Source organism: Calypte anna, chromosome 14 (assembly GCF_003957555.1).
Source record: "Calypte anna isolate BGI_N300 chromosome 14, bCalAnn1_v1.p, whole genome shotgun sequence".
Lineage (NCBI taxonomy): Eukaryota > Metazoa > Chordata > Aves > Apodiformes > Trochilidae > Calypte > Calypte anna.
The window spans coordinates 2,523,374-2,542,134 of NC_044260.1; the positions used below are offsets into that span (position 1 = coordinate 2,523,374).

The 18,761-nt window shown below is 55.4% G+C and overlaps 1 protein-coding gene across 1 annotated transcript in view; it reads left to right on the forward strand.

The window, feature by feature from the left end:
• Positions 1-15,769, forward strand: part of GRID2IP (Grid2 interacting protein) — a 31,279-nt gene extending 15,510 nt beyond the window's left edge. The window contains exons 8-24 of the mRNA XM_030460007.1: positions 484-667; positions 2,510-2,653; positions 4,046-4,089; positions 4,427-4,528; positions 5,944-6,041; positions 6,505-6,607; positions 6,825-7,165; positions 7,360-7,770; positions 8,938-9,025; positions 9,820-9,897; positions 10,545-10,741; positions 11,271-11,426; positions 12,381-12,467; positions 12,940-13,069; positions 14,385-14,503; positions 14,855-15,019; positions 15,599-15,769. Of these exons, the coding sequence (XP_030315867.1) occupies positions 484-667; positions 2,510-2,653; positions 4,046-4,089; positions 4,427-4,528; positions 5,944-6,041; positions 6,505-6,607; positions 6,825-7,165; positions 7,360-7,770; positions 8,938-9,025; positions 9,820-9,897; positions 10,545-10,741; positions 11,271-11,426; positions 12,381-12,467; positions 12,940-13,069; positions 14,385-14,503; positions 14,855-15,019; positions 15,599-15,670 (2,519 nt within the window). The 3' untranslated portion in view covers positions 15,671-15,769. The remainder of the gene's footprint in view (positions 1-483; positions 668-2,509; positions 2,654-4,045; positions 4,090-4,426; positions 4,529-5,943; positions 6,042-6,504; positions 6,608-6,824; positions 7,166-7,359; positions 7,771-8,937; positions 9,026-9,819; positions 9,898-10,544; positions 10,742-11,270; positions 11,427-12,380; positions 12,468-12,939; positions 13,070-14,384; positions 14,504-14,854; positions 15,020-15,598) is intronic.
• The last annotated feature ends 2,992 nt before the right edge of the window (positions 15,770-18,761 follow it).

Genomic DNA, 18,761 nt, shown 5'->3' on the forward strand with positions numbered 1-18,761 from the left:
TGATTATCACAAAATGCTTTGGAATTTGAGCAGAGGCTTTAGAGAGCCAGAGGAGGAGCGGTACCTGCACGTTGTCACAGGCAGTGTGGAAGCAGCGTGGCTGAAGAGAGAGATCCCAGAGACCTTCCCAGTTAAAACACCCCTGCACATCTCCAGCAGGTCCATGGACAAACTGGAACAGCCAGAGCTCTAGGGCAGGGGCAGTCACAGCTCCAGATGAGCCATTTCACTCTGTCACCATGCTGCCTTCCAGTCACTGTCACCTGTTTTTGGTTTTGGTTTTTTTTGGGTTTTTTTGGTTTTTTTTTTTTTTGCTGGGGTAACAGTGTCTGTACCACCACACCAGGATCTGTATTTCTGTGGAGCACTCTGTGTATAAGCTGCTCCCTGGTTGACCCTTGGTTTCAGCACAAACCTTTTCACCTCTGGTTAAGACCCTTTGTCTGCTGAATTTTCCATTTTCTCTCTACCTGCGCCCTGCAGACTCTGACTCTGCTGACTCCCCGAGCACCTCCTCTGCCCTCACCTCCCTGCAGTGGGTTGCACAGATCCTCCCCTCTAGCATCAAGATCCAAGGAAGGACCTTCACCCAGCAGCTGGAGCACCTGCTGACCCCACCTGAGCGCTACAGCACCTGCAGAGCCCTGGAAGGCTTCTTCCAACATCGGTAACTCCTTGGCAGCTCCATCCTCCAGCTCTGCTCCTGGTGGCAATGCCCACGTTGGAGCAGGGCTCCAAGGAGGAGGCAGAGCTCAGCTGCTGGCACTGAGCTCTGCTGGGATTACCTTCTCCACTTGCCCCAGCTATGAGTTTCTCCTTGTGCCCATCTCTCACCAGGTGTCCTGCCTGAGGACAGGGCAGAGCCTTGAGCTTTTGAGGTTCATTCAGTCACCTCTTAACCCCTCATGAAGTGACCTTGGTGCCCAGCACTGTGGGCTCTCTTGCTGCCTGGCTGTCCCAACAGCCACAGATCCTGTTCTCCCTCTTTCAGGAAAACTCACTGTGTTTTATCCTCATCTTCTCACTCTTCTCAGCACCTTGGCTGCAGCTCTCCCTTGGCCAGGAGAGCATCCTCCCACCCTGCTGCAAGGGTCAGAAAATCTCCCTGGCAGGCTCAAGACTTTCAGTAGTGACCTTGTTTTCTGCCCTTGATCTTTAACCTTTCCACACCACGGAAAATAAGCCATCCCTTCTGGGTGCCAGGAGGTGCTATTCTTTATCACAAGTTCTTACTTCCACACAAAGGACACAAGAGCTGCACTGAGCTTTAACCCACCATCTCAGCTCAGTTTCTCAGTAGAAAAGCAGCCTGGCTTCAGCTCTCAGCCCCATTTCTGACCTCCTCCCCTAGGCTGCTTTAATCTGGTAGCCAAGGTGGCCAAGAAGGCCAATGGCATCCTGGCCTATATCAGGAACAGCGTGGCCAGCAGGTCCAGGGAAGGGATTCTGCCCCTGAACTCAGCCCTGGTGAGGCCACAGCTTGAGTACTGTGTCCAGTTCTGGGCCCCTCAGCTCAGGAAGGAGATTGAGGTGCTGGAGCAGGTCCAAAGGAGGCAACTGGGCTGGTGAAGGGATCCAGCACAAGTCCTGTGAGGAAGGGCTGAGGGAGCTGGGGCTGTTCAGCCTAAAGAAGAGGCGGCTCAGGGGAGACCTCATCACTCTCTCCAACTCCCTGAAAGGAGGTTGGAGCCAGGGGGGGATTGGGCTCTTTTCCCAGGCAACTCTCAGCAAGACAAGAGGGCAGGGTCTCAAGTTGTGCCAGGGGAGGTTTAGGTTGGAGATTAGAAAGAATTTCTTTCTGGAGAGGATGATCAGGCATTGGAATGGGCTGCCCAGGGAAGTAGTGGATTCTCCGTGTCTGGAGATCTTTCCAAAGAGCCTGGATGTGGCACTGAGTGCCATGGGCTGGGAACCACGGGGGGAGTGGATCAAGGGTTGGACTTGATGATCTCTGAGGTCCCTTCCAACCCAGCCCATTCTATGATTCTATGATCCTCCTTCCTGGTTGGGGTGCTCAGCAGCCCTCTCACCACTCTGCACCCCCAGCCCCCCTCTCCAGCGCCCTGAGCCTGCTTACCAGCTGCTGGGGAATATTCAGGTCTTTCCAGGGTTTCTCTTTGCTTCCTGGCGCTCCTCCCCCCTTCTCACTCCCCAGGTTTTAAACCACTTTGCTCACCTCGTTAGCTCCCTCTGCCCAACTCCACCCCCAAGGCTCTGAGTGCCTCTCCCGCAGCCTCTGCCGGGAGGTGTTGTGCGTGTGCCCGCGGTTCGGAGGTGCTGTCTGTGCGTGTGCCCGAGGTTCGGAGGTTCTGTGCGTGTGCCCGAGGTTCGGAGGTGCTGTGGTTGTACCCGAGGTTCGGAGGTGCTGTGCGTGTGCCCGAGGTTCGGAGGTGCTGTTGGTGCGTGTGCCACAGGTCCAGAGGGACCAGCCCAGCCCAGGACGTGGGAAGCAGCGCGGTGGGGCCGTGCCGCCGGGATGCTGCCCATCCCTCTCTTTCCCGTTTTGCAGGAACATTGACACTCTGATTGTGGATGTGTACCCGGTGCTGGACACACCGGCCAAGCAAGTCATTTGGCAGTTTATCTACCAGCTGCTGACGTATGAAGAGCAGGAGCACTGCCAGCAAAAGATTGCCAGGTTTCTTGGTTACAAGTCCTCGGCAGGTGAGAGGAAAGCTCCCAAGCTCCGGCGAGGACACGCCGTGTCCCACCTGGGGACCTCGGTTCGTCGTGCTGGGAGCAGGATGGGGCAGGAAGGCAGCACTGTGGCTGTGGCTCTGCCCACACGTTGCCTGCACAGGGGCAGTGGCCACGCAGGGTGTGGAGCAGCACAGGGCAGTGTCCAGGGCCTGGTACTCATCAGGCTGATCCCTAAATGTCAGGCTGGAGGTCTCCTTTTCTGCATCAGGGATATACACAGTTTTGGAAGGAAAGTCTGCACAAAGAGGAGAGGTTGTCTCTGGAGGCGATGGTTTTTGGAAGCTGCTTGGGTTGTTAGGAAGTCCTGAAAGGAAATAACTGATGTAGGAGCAGGGTGCAGACCAGAGAGGCAAAATGAGCCCTGATGGTGATGTCCCTCGGGATGGCTGCAGTGCTCAGGTACTGCCTGGTTAGAAGAGGTGGGGACAGCTTCCCTGGCAGTGCTGCCCTCCCAAAACCTTCTGGAGGGCAGTGGGTGATTCTCCTCCTCTTGGTTCTCCTCTCCCCTCACCATCACTCAGGGCTGAGCAACACAAAACCAGCTGTGGTTGGCCAAGGATAAAAGGGGGTTGCAGTCATGCAGCAGAAAAGTGAGGGCAAACTGGAATGAAATGTCTTAATATTTTGATCTGTGCATCCAAAGCCTTCTACTTGAAGCTATTTACACGGTGCCATGTTTTAGACTCAGCATGGGAAAAAAGAGGTCTTAGTTGTAGAGAGACTTTTGGAGGAGCACAGTTATTTTAGCACAGCCTCTGCCCTTGTGAGGAAGGAGAGCTCCAGGTCCGTGGTCCCTGATGTGCATGGAAACCTGCTGAGCATTTGCTCACCTAAGTACTGTAGCTTTTGTGTGTGCAGAATCTTGGCCTAACATCTTGTATTATTCCCAAGAACTTAGACCCTAAAATTAGTCTGCAAACTCCAGAAGATCTCAGAAGCCAACACAATTTGCAGTTTGCAACTACATTTCAGGAACACAAAGTTGTTCCCAGCAGCTGTCAGAGGAGTAAATCCCCCAGGACCAGGCTGTCTGGGGCTCTTGTCCCTGTTCACAGGATGGTCCTTGGCTCCTTTCAGCTTCTCAGGTGAAAGGGGCAAGCTCTGACCAGGTGAAGTTCTGGTTGCACTGGTGCCTGATGTCTGTGTCCATGCGTGGAAGCATGATGGTCAGAGATCTCTGAGTTAGTCCTTCCCCTGGGCTGCTGCTCAGCTCAGTGTTGATCTCTGATGTGTGTCTGTCTCTGCTGGGCTCTCAGACTGTGCTCTGGAATCTCCATTCTGCTGCAAGTCTGAGCCTCTCTGAGCTGTTGCCTGCACAACCCATCAGGCAACGTGGTTCTGCCAGGCAGCACCTCAGTGCTGCTCCTGCTCCCATCTTGCCCCTTGAGGGCAGAAAAGTTGCCCCGGGGGTTCTGCTGGACCAGCCCAGCTCAGGGCTGGGGTTCCACCTGCACCATGAGCTGCTGGATGCCAATCCTGGCTGAAAGAGCAATTGCATGTCCTGATTCTGGGCACCCATCCCTCTCCTAACCCTACTCCCCGGGGCCAGCGTGAGGATGGGGTGAGCCGGGGGTGGGGGAAAAAGTGCCAGCAGAGCCATGCACGGGGTGAGGGGGTCAGGGAGCAGCCGCCAGTCCCAGGGGTCTCGTGGAGCCCCGTGTTGTGGCCAGGAGGGATGGGGGAGCTGTGGGGACTGTGCCTCACCAGTTTTTGTTCTCTGCTGCAGCTGAGCCAGAAGCAGAGGATCGGTACCGCAGCTCGGTCCGCGGGGCATCCTTGTGCCGGGGAAGCCTCCGAACGCCCTGCCCCGAGGAAGGTGGGGCAGCAGGTGGGTCAGGGGGATGCTCAGGGGCTCCTGACACAGGGAGGAGGGAGCTGGGTCCCGTGGCCGGGGCTGTGCTCTGCCTCTGCACTGCCCAAGCTGAATTCCTGTCCCCCCCCTGACAATGGGGAAAGGTGCAAGGTCAACACAGAGCCAGCAGAGGTTGGGCTGGGAGCTCGTGTTTTCAGAAGCAGCTGAAACAGGCAGTTCCTTGAAGAAGCTGCTTGGAGTGAGGCTGAGTGTTTTTTCCAATCCCAGATGTGAAGTAATGCTGCTGGTCTGAGTCCTTCCTCCGGGGTGCACTGTTTTTAATCTTCCTTGTGACCTTTCTTGGACACCATCAAATTCACAGCAGTATTTGTGGAATCCGTGTGAAGGAGATCATGGTTCAGTGCCAGTCTGGGACTTGATGAACTATACTCACAGCACCAACCCTCCTTCTTTTCAGAAACTAGCCCCATGTCTTCCTATTCTTTCAAAAATCCCATTCTCCTGGTGCTGCTGCAGGGCCTTCCACATCCCCTGGATCTCTAACCCTCTCCCCAACAGCACCCAGGTTGCTGGTTGTGTCCTTTGGCTCTTTGCCCTCCCAGATGGCAGGAGAAGGCTTCTTGCCTGTCCCTCCCTTGCCTTCAGCTGGCTGCAAAGGGCACCTGAACTGCACTTACAGCTCCTGACCATGACCTCCTCACCACGATGTCCCCCCCACCACCAGCTACAGAGGCGCAGCTCCATCCCACCGTCCCAGAACCCTTCCCTGGCACCGTGGGGCTCCTCAGCTGTGAGCAGGGCTGCTGCTGGAGCAGTCATCACTGAGACATTTCCTGGGGGAAGATCCTCTGAGGAGCAGCCCTGGCAGTGACTACAGCCCCGAGAGTGGGTGACAGATGCCTGGGCTGGAGGGAAGCTGCTCACCCCAGCAGATGTTTGCCAGCTGTGGGCAGCAGCCTTGTCCCCAGCTGCCCTGTGGGAAGAGCAGAGCATCCCATGACCTCTTGTGCTGAGCTTAAACCAAGCCTGAGCAGGCTCTGGATCCCACCCCGGGTTTGTGCTCCTCCCTGCACAAACCATTTCTTTATAAAAAGCAGAACAGACAGTGTTCCTCAGTCCTGCAGAGGGTGGTGATGTGCAGGGGGGCTGCACCTCCTATTCCTAAGGAAAGCCCCACTCCAGGGCCTGTTCTCATCACAGACAGCTGGCTCTGGCCTGGACTCTTCTTTCTTTGTTGCCATCAGGTGCTGGTGTCTGGGCACAGAGGTCCCGTTTGGTTCAGGTGTGAGCTCCTGGTGTTTTGCTGTATGCCTGGGCTCCATGGCCCACCAGAGACTAGGGGAACCTTGATGGGTCAGGCCAGTCAAGAACCAAGGGGGCAGAAGCACAAGGGTGGGCTCCTGACTGCTTTGTCTCTTCCTTCCCTACAGGTCAGAGTGACACCGTAGAGGTCCCTGTTCGGCTGATCCCTGGGGAGAGACAGGCTGGGGATGGCACATCCCTTCCAGAGACACCCAACCCCAAAATGGTGCGACCTGGTGGGGCTGGGGAGGGACAGGCACCCCGGGGAGTGCTCTGCCAACACATCCTTCGCAGGGAGGGTGGGTGGATGGGTGGTTGGAGTCCCTCCTGCTAGTGCAGGAAAGCAGGAGAAAGGAAATGGGGAAGGATGTGTGTGCAGATAATACCTGCTGGTGGCTGCCAACATCCCTGCCCCAGAGCTCCATTCTGAGGTCACATCACCCCCACAGTCACCTTTACTGAGGTTGCTGTCTGCCAGCAGCCCATGAGTGAGAGGCTCCTGGGGAGCTTCAGAAAAGGGAGAGGAGCCTTGGGTTGAGGTGAAAAATCTCTTTTAAACAGCAAAGCCCGGGCAGCTGGTGGGTGCACGGTGTCTGTCCCGTCCCCAGGACATCCCAGCCCTCTGGGCACTCCATGGGACACATCTGGAGCTGGCCACCACCAGCAGCTCTTTGTCCTTTTCCTCCCAGATGTCAGCTGTCTATGCAGAGCTGGAGAACCGCCTGCTCGGCAGCTTTGCTGGCAAGAGGAGCAGCACTGCCCGGCACAGAGCATCCCCCCCACACCCTGCAGGTACCACCCCGCGGGAGAGGGGCACTCCGGGGGGGCTCAGGTGCTGGCCAGGCAGGTGGAGGAGCAGACACCTTCCTCTTGGTGCCCCTTGACAGACGGGGCCACCCGGGAGCTGCAGCGGGGAGGGGATGGGGCAGTGCCCCGGGGTTCTCTCCTCCCCTTAACTCGTGTGACATCCCGCGGGGTGCCGGGGGCTGCAGGACTCCCCGGGCAGCAGTGCTGTGTCCCGCAGGTGCTCGGAAGCCAGGAAAGGCGATTTCCTGGCCCAGTGACCCTCTGGGCTCCCAGCAGTGCTACTACCGCCTGCACAGCACCGTGGCCTCCCCGACCAGCACCGAGTCCAATCCCTACGTCAGCCTGGACAGCAGCCCAGCCCCGTCCCCTAAGCACCGGGAATACTCTCTCAGCCCCCTGTCACGACGGAAGAAACTCTTCACCTTCTCCAGGCCCCCGCGCAGCCGCGACACCGACAGGTTCCTGGATGCCCTCAGCGAGCAGCTGGGACACAGGGTCACCATCGTGGATGATTTCCTCACCCCTGAGAATGACTACGAGGAGGTGGGCACCGGGCCGGCCGGGTGCAGGTCTCCGGCTGTCCTGGGGGTGGAGCATCCATGGAGCAGCCCCCGCGGCACCGGGATGGGTGCGGAGCCTATGGGGACACCTCCTGGGGTGGGTGGCAGAGGGGGGAGAGGGATGGGTGGGTGGAGGGTGAAGTGCCACCTTCAGCCTTTCTTCTGTCTCTCTCCCAGATGAGTTTCCACGACGACCAGGGCAGCTACGTCACCAACGACGTCAGCAGCAGCGAGTACATCAGCAGCAGTGACGAGGGCAGCTCCCTGACATACTCCACACTCTCTGACCACATCCCCCCCCCGCCCCTCAGCCCCCCTCCCCCGCCTCCCCCCATGTTCCATGACCCCCAGACCATCCCCACCAAGGCAGAGGCCGCCAAGGCCAGCGCAGCCCCTGCCCCCAAATCCCTCGTCAGCCACCTGCACCCCATCCCACCCCCCCCACCCCCACCCCCGCCCCCCCCGGTGCCCTGTGCACCCCCCCTGCACCGGGGGCTGTTGCACCGCAGGAGTGAATCCAACCACATGAGTGTCAAGAGGCTGAGGTGGGAGCAGGTGGAGAACTCGGAAGGGACCATCTGGGGGCAGGTACGGCCCAGGAGAGGGGAAAAGGGGGGGGTGAGGGTCCAAACCACCATCTGAGGACCTTGAGCTGGTTCTCTCCCTGGAACATCACCACCTGGCCTCTTTTTGGACCACACATTCAATATCTTGGCCAAGGGAATGAGCTCTGGAGATGCCGTGTCACAGAAAGTCTCCTGTTCCTTGTCACCCTCTTATGTGCTTGGACTAACACTGCCGGGATGAGGAGAGGCTGTGGAAAGCATCTGAAATGCTGGATCTGGCTGCAGCATCCTGGGGAGAGCTCGCTTTGGGGCTGTCTGTGGGTTGGTGTAGGCAGGAGGTGCCTCCAGCCACGTTCTGCAGCTGTGGGAGGTTGTATCAGCAGGGAACTGGGAGGATGGTTGAAAGAAGGATGGGGAGGATGCTAGAGGGGGAAAGTGGGTGAGAAGTGAGACCAGATGTGATAATCCTTTGGTATCATGGACTTGAAGTGATGCAGAACTTTGGAGGTGGATTCAGGTCCCTGTAGGGAGCAGCTGCCTCCCCAGGGTTTCATTTCCACCCTCTGTCTCTTCTGATGATGTTCAGATGTGATGGGTTCTTCATGCCCTGAGCAGCAGGTGGGAAGCTGTGGGATCATCTTCCAGATCCACCTCATAGCAGGCACTTGAAACCCTGCAGGTCCCTCTCCCCAGCACTCCAGAGAACATGATGCTTCTTCACAGTGGTTTTCTTGTATTCAAAAAAAAAAAAAAAAAATCCCAAAGTTTCTGGAATTCCCACTTTGTCCTTCAGACAAGCAACTGTGCCCAAGTTGCACTCATGCTCTGTAGGATTCCAGCTGATCAGGAGCTAAAAGTGAACCCACAGGACTGTGCCCCCAGCTGCAGGGAGCACAGAAATGCTGATAAGGGGAATCTTCAGGCTTCCTCCCTTCTTCTGAGATGAGAACGGGTCCCACTAGATGGGTTTGGTGTAGAAACTGCCTCCCCAGAGGTGAATGGTTCACCAGGCTGTGGTTTCTGCAGAGGCTTTGTGGTGTCTGCAGTTACAGGACGGGGCCATCAGCCTCTCCTGGTTTTTTCTGGGGATGCAGAGCTCAGGGTGGGGTGGCAGGAGGGTGGCTCAGCATGGGGTGGGCAGTGTGGGGCTGTCCCTTTGCCAGGATCCTGACTCTTCCTCCTCCTGCAGCTCGGAGAAGACTCAGATTATGACAAGCTGAGTGATATGGTCAAATACCTCGATCTGGAGCTGCACTTTGGTACACAGAAGCCTGCAAGTAAGTGCCTGCATCCCAGAGCAGGTCCTGGCACTAGCCAGAGCCTGGGGCACAGTGAGGAATGGGGCTGGGTGGGCAGCATGGCAATGCCTGGTGCTGACATCACCCGTGGCACAGAACCCCCTCATGCTCAGGATGCTTTGGCTGGTGGCACAGCAGATCATTAAGCTGGAGATCACCTCGTTATCTCCCTTAATTTTCTTCCCTGCCATTATCTGCTCTCTCTCCGCATTTTTGGTCCATCAGGGCAGTGAAACTCAGCTCACTGTGCTCAGGGTTCAATGCCTGCCCAGCCATCCCCATCCCACCAGGAATGCTGGGGTGCCAGCTCCCCCCCCCCAGTGCCACCAGAGCCCTGGTGTGCAGCACAGCAGAAGCTCAGACCTGCACCAAACCCTGGCAGGATTTGTGCAGAGCCTCTGCTCCTCCTCCTGCCTGCAGCATGGGTAGACCTCAGCTCCAGCGGGCAGGCACGGATGGGACTGGTGGTGGAAGTGGGATGAAAGGGGATTCTTCTCAGGGGCTGTCCATTCTGAGAGATGTTTCTGGGGTTTTCTGTGTGTTTCACCTCTCGTTTTACTTTTTTCAGCTCCAACAGAGTCCTCCATTGAGGAGATCTTTGAATCGCTGGATTCAAGGATTCCCCGAGCCATTGCTGTGTGCACAGCATCACTTCTCCTCTTTCATTCGTGGTTTCACTGTTTGCAGGGCACTTGTTTTTTTTTTTTTTTCCCCTGCTGGAGACGGCTGAACCTGTCCTTACCCACGATTAAATCTTTCAGTTTCTCTTCCAGAGCCAACTCTCATGCCTGAAAACTTTAAAAAGAAAGACGTGGTTGAAATTTTGTCCCACAAAAAGGCCTACAACACATGTAAGTGAACACCACAGAGAACCTCCCCTCAAAACTGGCCCAAAGGTGGGACCGGGGATGTTATAGAACTGGAAAGGTAAAAGGAAGGAGGCTTCATGAGCACCATCCCATGAGCAGGACCCCAGCACAGCTCTGCTGCTCTGGGCTGTTCCTGCAGCCCTGGGCAGAGGGCAGAAATGGGATGTGGCCTGGGGAGCTGGGGAGGGGAAGGTGAGGGTGTGTGGGCCCCTGTGCCCAGCACCCTGCTCCTGCAGGAGGTGCTCCTGAGGGGGAAGGAGGGTGGGAGGCTGGGAGGGACCCTACCTGCTGGGGTCTCCCGGCTGTAGGGGGGGGGTGGGAGAGGAGGAGGAGGGATGGTTTGCAGTGCTGGTGATTTACAAGCCCGATGATCCCAACCCCTGGGGGGCCTGCAGGACCAGAGCAGCTCCTCAGAATCCTTGTGCAGTCTCTGCAGGGCCTCAGGGAGTGGAAAACCCTTCCTCGCCCCAGGGTTGACCCTGTGCCAGCTGGAGAAGTCCACATCCACTCACACCGTAGAGCCGTGGACTTCCCCCTCCTATCCCCAACATCCTGCCAAGCCCCCAGCACAGCCCCGGGGGGCTGGTCCTCCTCCTCCCCCCCCAGGTGACGGGTCCCTCTTTCCTCAGCCATCCTGATCGCCCACCTGAAGCTCTCGCACATGGAGCTGCGGCAGATCCTGATGACGATGGAGACAGACCGCCTGGAGCCGTCCCACATCAAGCAGCTCCTGCTCTACGCGCCCGACGGGGAGGAGGTGCAGCGCTTCCAGAGCTACAAAGAGAACCCGGCCAAGCTCAGCGAGCCCGACCAGTTCGTGCTGCAGGTACCGGCGGGCTGGGATGTGCCCTGGGAGCCAGGAGGTCTGCACAGTGTCCTGGGGATGTCCCGCAAGGAGATGGGGGGGGAGGAAGGTGCACAGAGGAGCAGCCAGCAGGACACGGGTCTGGGAAGAACTGGTGGCTCTGGTCAGAGGGACTGCTGGTGAGTGATGCTGGGGGTGATGCCTGAGCTGTCTGGCAGCTCCCACAGAGGCTGTTTCACAGCACAACCTTCACTCCACAGTCAGAATGACTTTGCCCAGCTCTGACAGACTTGCTGCTGCCAAAGTCACTCGTGGGGCTGGGCAGGAGCCCTCCCAGCTGCCCCACTGTGCCACTGTGTCACTTGCACAGAGCAAGTGGTTTCTCTTTTTCTTTTCTTTTTTTTTTTTTTTTTTTTTTTTTTTTTTTTTTTTTTTTTCATCTCCAACTGAGCGGTTTTCAACTAGAGGGAAATGTGCTGGGAAAGACCCCGGGAGGGAGGGGTTGTGGTGAATGGTGACCCCCATGGCTTTCTCCTCCCTTTGCTCTCAGATGCTCTCAGTGCCAGAGTACAAGATCCGCCTGCGCAGCCTGCACTTTAAGACCACTTTGCAGGAGAAGACGGAGGAGATCAAGGCCAGCTACGAGTGCATCTGCAAGGCCTCTCTGGAGCTGAAAAGCAGCAAGAAACTTGCTAAGATCTTGGAGGTCAGAACAGTCCTTTCTGCAGCTCAGAGCCACCGGGGGCCCCCAGCACCCAGGGAAGCACCCACCACCACCTGCAGGCAGCAGGAGCTCAGCTCCATCCCCACTGCTCTGCCCTGCAGCCCCTCAGGTCCCACTTTGCCAGGGTCCATCCCCTGCTGGCATGGGCAGGGAGGACACAGGAGGGCAGAGGGCCCCACACCCACCCAGAGCTGGAGCCTGAAACCCACCCAGCAGAGCCCAGAGGGGTTGTTCCTTTGCATGCTGCCTGTCCCTCTGAGGAGGTGCCTTTGGGGACCTGGGGACAGGCTGTGCCTGGCAGAGGGGCTGTGGCACTCACAGGACAGAACGAATCCCACTGCAGATGCTCCTTGACCTGACTGAGACCTTCTGTCCCAAACTAATGTTAATAAAGCAGGTTTGCTTTTAAAAAAAGGCAGGTGGGATAAAAGAGGACAAGGTGTGATAAATGCATTTCCAGATGAGGGATGGAATCTCCTGAGGGGCTCCTGGCCAGTGACCCCCCAACACTTAAGTGCTTGAGGGATAAGAGCTGGTTGTACATTAGTGGTGGTGAGCAGGAATTCAGGCTGAAATCCGAGCAGTTGTGGGGTCCGTGCTCCTCCCCAGGCTCCAAGAGGGATGTCAGGACTTGGGTGGGCCAAAGTTGGGGTCCTGCTGTGCCCCCAAGGCTGCAAAGCTGCAGCAGAAGGAGTTGGAGCATTCTGGAGGGTTTTATTAATGATCGCTATAAACACATGTACAGGGGGGGACCCTTAGCACACCCCCCTGTTCTTCCTCACCACCCTGCAGACAGAGGGAGGATTTTTACCTCTGCTCCTGCCATGTCACTGCTAGGTGCCTGTGACCCACAAGCGATGGGACAGTTTTGACCCAAAAGTGCTGGGATGTGCCTGAGGTCCCTGGCCAGCCATTCACAGAGGTTTTTCTTTGCAGTTTGTGCTGGCAATGGGAAATTATCTGAACAATGGGCAGCCCAAAACCAGCAGAACCACAGGCTTTAAAATCAACTTCCTCACCGAGGTAAGGTGAAGCACACTGGTTCCTGTGCAGGAGGCACCAATGCCAGGAGCTCCAGGTGCTGGTTTATTGTCCCTGTCCTCATACAAGGCTCTTGGGCGCAGGATCAGGGGCTGCTGGGTGGGTGGGTTGATGCACAGGGAGGACACTGGAGAAGCTCTCGTGGCGGTTGTGTCCTTCAGGGTGCTGGGACATGGGACCTGCACGTCTGTGTGAGGCTGGCCGGAGCCCACAGACAGAAAACAAAGGGCTCTGTCCCATGTGGGTCACTACAGCACTCCTGAGGGGTGGGGGACAGGGTGATAGCATTGCCTGGCATCTTCATAGCTGCTGTGTAAACATTAAGTGTCCTATTTAAACATTAATCCACAGAGCATGGCTGAGAACTGCCACGCACGTGAGCACAGGCTGAGCCGAGCAGAGGAGCCCCCATGCTCAGCAAAATCCTCACTTGCTTTGCTTTGCTTTGCTGCAGCTGAACACCACCAAGACCGTTGATGGGAAATCCACCTTCCTCCACATTCTTGCCAAATCTCTCAGCCAACACTTCCCAGAGCTCCTGGGCTTTGCCAAGGATCTTCCTACGGTGCCGCACGCTGCCAAAGGTAAAGGAACAGGAGCATCTGCAAGCTCTGAGCCTCCTTGCTCTGTCTCTTGGTTTTGTACTGGTCTGGAGTACTGTGTGGGCTGCACAGGGTTGGCACAAGCAGGATGGCATCCTGAACAAGTGAGGAATGGTCCTGAGCAGGAGGTTGGGGCTAGGAAGGGATGAGCTTGGTGACACGGGAGGTCCTGTCCATCCCACACTGCCACACATGGGAGTTTCTAGGCAAGGCTTCATTCCCTGCCCCAAACCATCTTTCTGGCTGGAAAAAGTAGTCTCCAAGTTGAGAGGTATCACGGAAGTGCAAATGAGGCAGGGAAGAGGGAAGTGCCAGGAGCTGCTCTGCTGCACCCAGGCACTGCCTCCTTCCACCCTGGAGCCCAGCCTCCACAGCACCATTACTGCCTGCAGACACGTGTGGTACAGAGTGTACAACACCCTGCACAGGATGAGGTCACAGTCCAGCCACAGGTATGCCATGAGGAGTGAGGATCATACCACTGTTGGTTGCAGTAAAAAAAATGCAAATTCCCCCCAGCAGTGGGGCTGTCACCCATCTGGGGGTGGCACAACAGGCTGGCTGCATCCACAGCGTGGGCTGCAGTCTCTGTGCACATCGTCCCCTCTTTGTGAGGAATTCCCTTGGGAATTAGTGCTATGGTGGATAGATAAAGGAGAAAACTCAGTCCCGGAGCTGTCGATTTCCCCTTGAGGAAGCTCTGTAGCTGCAGCTTTCCCAGATGGGCTTCATATCTGGTCTGTTAAATAACCCTCCTGTCACTGAGGGTTCCCTGCTGCCCCAGCTCCTCTCACCCCATTCCCCCTTCCAGACCATTGCCCTGCAGGGCTGCCCAGCTTCATGTCACACAGGGAGACAGGGCCACAGCAGCCCCCTAGACACTGCTGGTCACCTCCTGCCTTGCCTGGAGAAGAGCTGAGGCTGCCCAAGACAGCAAGGAGTCTGCTTCTCACTCCCGCCCTTGTGCTTCCAAGAGATGCCTCAGAGGGCAGCCTGGATTTTACTCCTTGTCTGACCTTCCTGCACGGTCCCTCTGCCCCCTTCCCAAGTCAGGTGGATCCATCCTGCAGTGAGCCCTACACGCTCCTTGCACTTGGCACATTTCAGGCTCCTATAGAAGTTCTTGACATCTCTTGGCCCAAAAAACACAGCAGCAGCTGCTGGTTTTCCATGGATGCCCTGGACAGGTTGTGAAGAGCCGTGGAGCTCAGCCTGACCCACAGCCTTGTAGCCCTCACTTTGCTGCAGGAAAGAAGCCAACCCCAACTCCCCTGTTCTTCTTTTTTTCCTTGTGCAGTGAACCAGAGGACACTGACAGCTGACCTGAAGGACCTGCACACCACTGTCAGTGACATTCAGATGGCCTGCCACAACATGCCAGCCACCCCAGAGGACAGATTTGCAGTTGTGATGACTGTATCCTTGTGTGAGGGCACTTCTGCCCTGGGGTGAAACCTGGGGTTTTATCTGTGCCTGCTGTTGGGAAAGGAAATTATTACAGCATCTCAGCCCCTGCTGAGCCTGGGTGGGATCCCCCCCTCCACTCACCCTCAGCCAGCATGGGGAGCAGCTGGGTGATGCCCACTGGTTCTGCCTGGCAGAAACCCATGCACCAAAGCCAGACAGCTCCTCAGGTGCCCCCAGAGCAGGCCAGCAGGCTCCCTTTGCATGCTTGTCCTTATTGAGAGCTGTGATGGAGCCCAGCAGCAGTGGCTCTGGGCTGTTCCAGCCCCTGTGGCACTTTTTCCCTTAAACCATTTCCCTCAGAGCTTCCTGGAGAGTGCCCAGCCTGCCATGCGCTCCCTGGATGACCTGCAGCACAAAGCCATGGAAGAATTCAGCAAGGTGTTGTCCTTCTTTGGGGAAGACTCCAAAATGACAACTTCTGAAGCCTTCTTCGGCATTTTTGCTGAGTTTATGAGCAAGTTTGAGGTGAGTTGCACTTTTCAGAGCCAGGCAGCGAGGGCTCTGCTGTTGGAGGTCATTGAAGGGTTTTCCTTGCACGGGAGCCAGGTGGGATTTCCATGAGCACATCTGCCTGGGGGCCTGCAAAGGGCAAAGTTTCCAAGGTGCCAGCTGGCTGGGTGGGGTGGGAGGCAGAGGTGAGGGTGATAATCCAAGCCCCATGGGGAGTAAAGCAGCTGTTGCCATGCTCTGGTATTCTTGGTTAACATCAGAGAGATGTTTAAGAACTTTTAAACTGTCTAAAAAAAAAATTAAAAAAAAAAAAAAAAAAAAAAAAAAGAAACCCAACAGGGCAGGAACCTAAATTCTGAGACCCAATGTAAAAGTCAGATTTGGTGGTTCTCAGAGTGACCCTGAGGGGTTTTGTGGGGAAGGAGAAGGAAGGGTGGTCAGACATGAGTTCTCTTACCTTACCTTATTCTGGAGCACTGTGCTTCCAGGGCTTGACCAGCAGGCAGCCAGGGCAGAATTAAGTCTGCAGTGGCAATAGCATTGAAATGTCCCTTCTGCTGATCCTCAGCTCCTGCTCTTTGCTCTTTCCTGCAGCGGGCACTCAGTGATGTGCAGGGTGGTGAGAACCAGCGCAGCCCCAGGATGACCTCGCCCCTGGCCTGGTGAGGGCTCTGCAGCAATCCCAGCTCCAACACTTGATAGCCAACAAAGTGCAATTTGCTCCCATCGAGTCTGGTTGTAAATAGGCTGCTGTCACCTGCAAACACCAAGCAGAACTACGGGCAGAGGGGTCGGGGCAGTTTGGACACTGCAAAGGCACCGTGGGTGATGGTGGATGGATGAGGGGGGAGGAGGCACAGGGGCAAGAAGGTAAAGAGACCCCCCCTGCTCTTGACAAGCTTTCTCAGCTCTCTCCATCTCCAGCATGAGGGTTTCATCCCCAGGCATTGCCACGGGCTGGCACTGGAAAGCAACGTGACCTTGCAGAACCCTTCTGCCTGTGTCATCTCCAACATGGATCCAGTCTGGCTCTATCCAGCCGTGCTGGAGAGGAAGGGAAGCTCGGAGTCTTTCCCAGGCCTCAGCTTTGCTGAAAGGTGTGGCAGAGACTGACAGGTCTTGGACATCTTCCATCAGCACTTAGACTGATTTTAATTTGCCAGGAGACATAAATCCCTGAGCATCTCAGTGCCTCCTTGGAAAGTGCAGAGCTCCTGGTAGCCCAAAAATCAGTGGGAGTCCTCTGCAGTCCTGAGTGCCACCTCTGAGGGAGGGCAGAGACCAGAAAAACCTCCCTGCCCTCCTCCATTCCTTCCTAAGGGCTGGAGCCCTGCAAGAGCTGCATTAGGAGGGAGCCCCAGGAACCCCTGCAGGCAGCTGCTTGGTATTTAGGTGATTTCATTCCCTGGGACACATCCCCTGGGAGGGCAGCATCCCAGGCTTGGTGGATGTGCCTCTGGGCAGCAGCAAACCTGCAGTGTGGTGACCCTGAGAGGCATCACCCCCTGCAAAAAGCCTCCCTTGCCTTTCCAACCCACCAGGCTCCAGCCCCCTGCCCATGGAAGTGCTCAGCAAGCCCTGGCCCAGGAGAGCACCAGCTCCCAGCACAGCCCCTGCTCCCTGCAGGATCACCAACTGCTGTGTCATTGCTGGGAGACCTTACAGCCATCAGATCTTCAGTTTTCAGTGTTTCTTTTTTTTTTTTTTTTTTAAAGACAGTAGACAGTGACGTGTGTCTTCACAAGTGTTCTCAGTTCACCCAGCTTTAAGTGCCAGGTAGTTTCTAGCATTGTGTTCCCAGAGGCCCCATCTGTCCCTGCCTCCCCTCTGCTGTGGTGAGGGGCGATGCTCTCCCAGCTCCTCTTTCCAGTTTGGATGTTGCACAATGCATTCCATTAATTAATTTTTTTTCTAAAAAAAAAAAATAAAATTCAGTATTTAAACCACCGGAGGTTCTTTTGAAACTGTTGTTACAAATGTGAAAATGCTGTATATAGGTTTTGCTACATGTTGTAACTTTCCAAAGTAGTTAGACCTCCCTTTGGTATTTATATGTGACTATTTTCAAAGAACCAGAACTTCTGACATATGGTTGTATTATTTGATAATGAGACTATGTATATTAATGCCTCAGTCTCTACCCAATGCCCATGTGCTATTCCTAAAATAAAGCTACTGCCTTCTCCCTCCTGACTGCATCTACCTCTGTGTCCAGGCAAAAATTGCTTTGTATGACAGCCAGAGGTGAGGAACTCTGCATCTGGCACTTGTGTGATTGCACAGCTTAATATCGACCCCTTACACCTCCAGGTGAGAGGAGCAGGATCAGATCTTGCTGGATTCAGGCTGGTAGGGGAAAAACCTGCGTGAGGAGAGCTGCTGACGGGCCAGCACTCAGGACAGCAGGATGAACATGAGCAGCACATTCTTAAAATAGTGTGGATTTTTTTTTCTGCTGCCTTCAGAAGAAAACATTCAGTGAGCGTGTGAGCCAGTGAATTGTTTCCCTCTGAAAAGGAATCCTTGGCTGAGGTTGAGTTTATGTCCCTGGAGTGATTTATCTCTCGCCACTCCAGCAGCAGATAGATAGGGACTGATTTGCTATCAGATCTCCTGGTTGTAGTTTAGCTGGTTTATAGCAGCCTGCTCAGGCTCTGGGTCCTCCCTGGTGGCCACAGCCCCAGCAGCTGCCAAATGGCTCTGAGCAGAGTTAACAAAAGGTGTGACAGGTCCCTCGCTGGGTATATGTGCACTGGAAGTGCTCAACCCCCTCCTGGCACTCCAGGGACCATCCCCCATCATCTGGGATCATCAGCACAGAAAGATGTCCTGGAGCCTCCAGCACCATTCACTGCAGACATTTGGGTTGTTGTTTCTTGAGACCTGCAAACATCAGGGAATTTTCCCCCAGAATCAGTGCTCTGGCTCATTCTCCTTCCAGCCCTTCACAGCCGTAGCAGAACTCCTGCCTCAGCCTCCATCATGGGATCATCTTCCCAGGAAAGCCTTGGGAAGGAAACAATAACTCAGGCAGCAGCCCGGGGTCAGGGCAGGAACACGGCCATGGCTCTGGCTCCACGGGGTGCCACTTCCATCCTCTGACAGGGACAGGGGAACAATGGCCACCACAATCCCAGGTTACATTCCAAATTATGGGTTATTTAAGGATTTTTACTCTTTCCTGCAAGAAAAGGGAGGAGGAAAAGATCAGAAAGGAAATTAACAGCTTTTCAGTGAAGTCATGGTGAGGATAAGTCCCACTGGGGCACTGGCTGGGGTGAGGTGGCACCAGGCTGGCACTGCCAAACCCAACTGGAACCATGCATGAACCCTCCCTCTCGGTATCTTGAAGAGCCACAGTCTCTAATTATTTTCCAGGTGCCATGAAAGATGCCAAAGAGACAAACAAAGGTCTCAGCTTCAGACGAGAAGGGTTGGAAGTCAGAAAAAGGTGGCAGAGACTGGGGGGTGGCATAAGGTACCTGGATGATGAATTTGAAGCCCCCCAAGGATCAGCATTGTTCTAACACCATTTAGGAAAATCTGGGTTTTCCAAATTCCAACAGATCAAATGAAAGCTTCTCCAATCATAAGATTCAAAGACCTTTAGTTACCTTCTTCAGTATTTTGGAAAGAGTGGAAAACAATCAGATAAAATACAGATACCAGGGGCTCCCTGCTTTGCTTTCTGGTTTCTCAGGCTGGGTTATTTAATGTCCTTTCTTCTGTTGCCAGTCTAGAAAACTCAGAAATTATG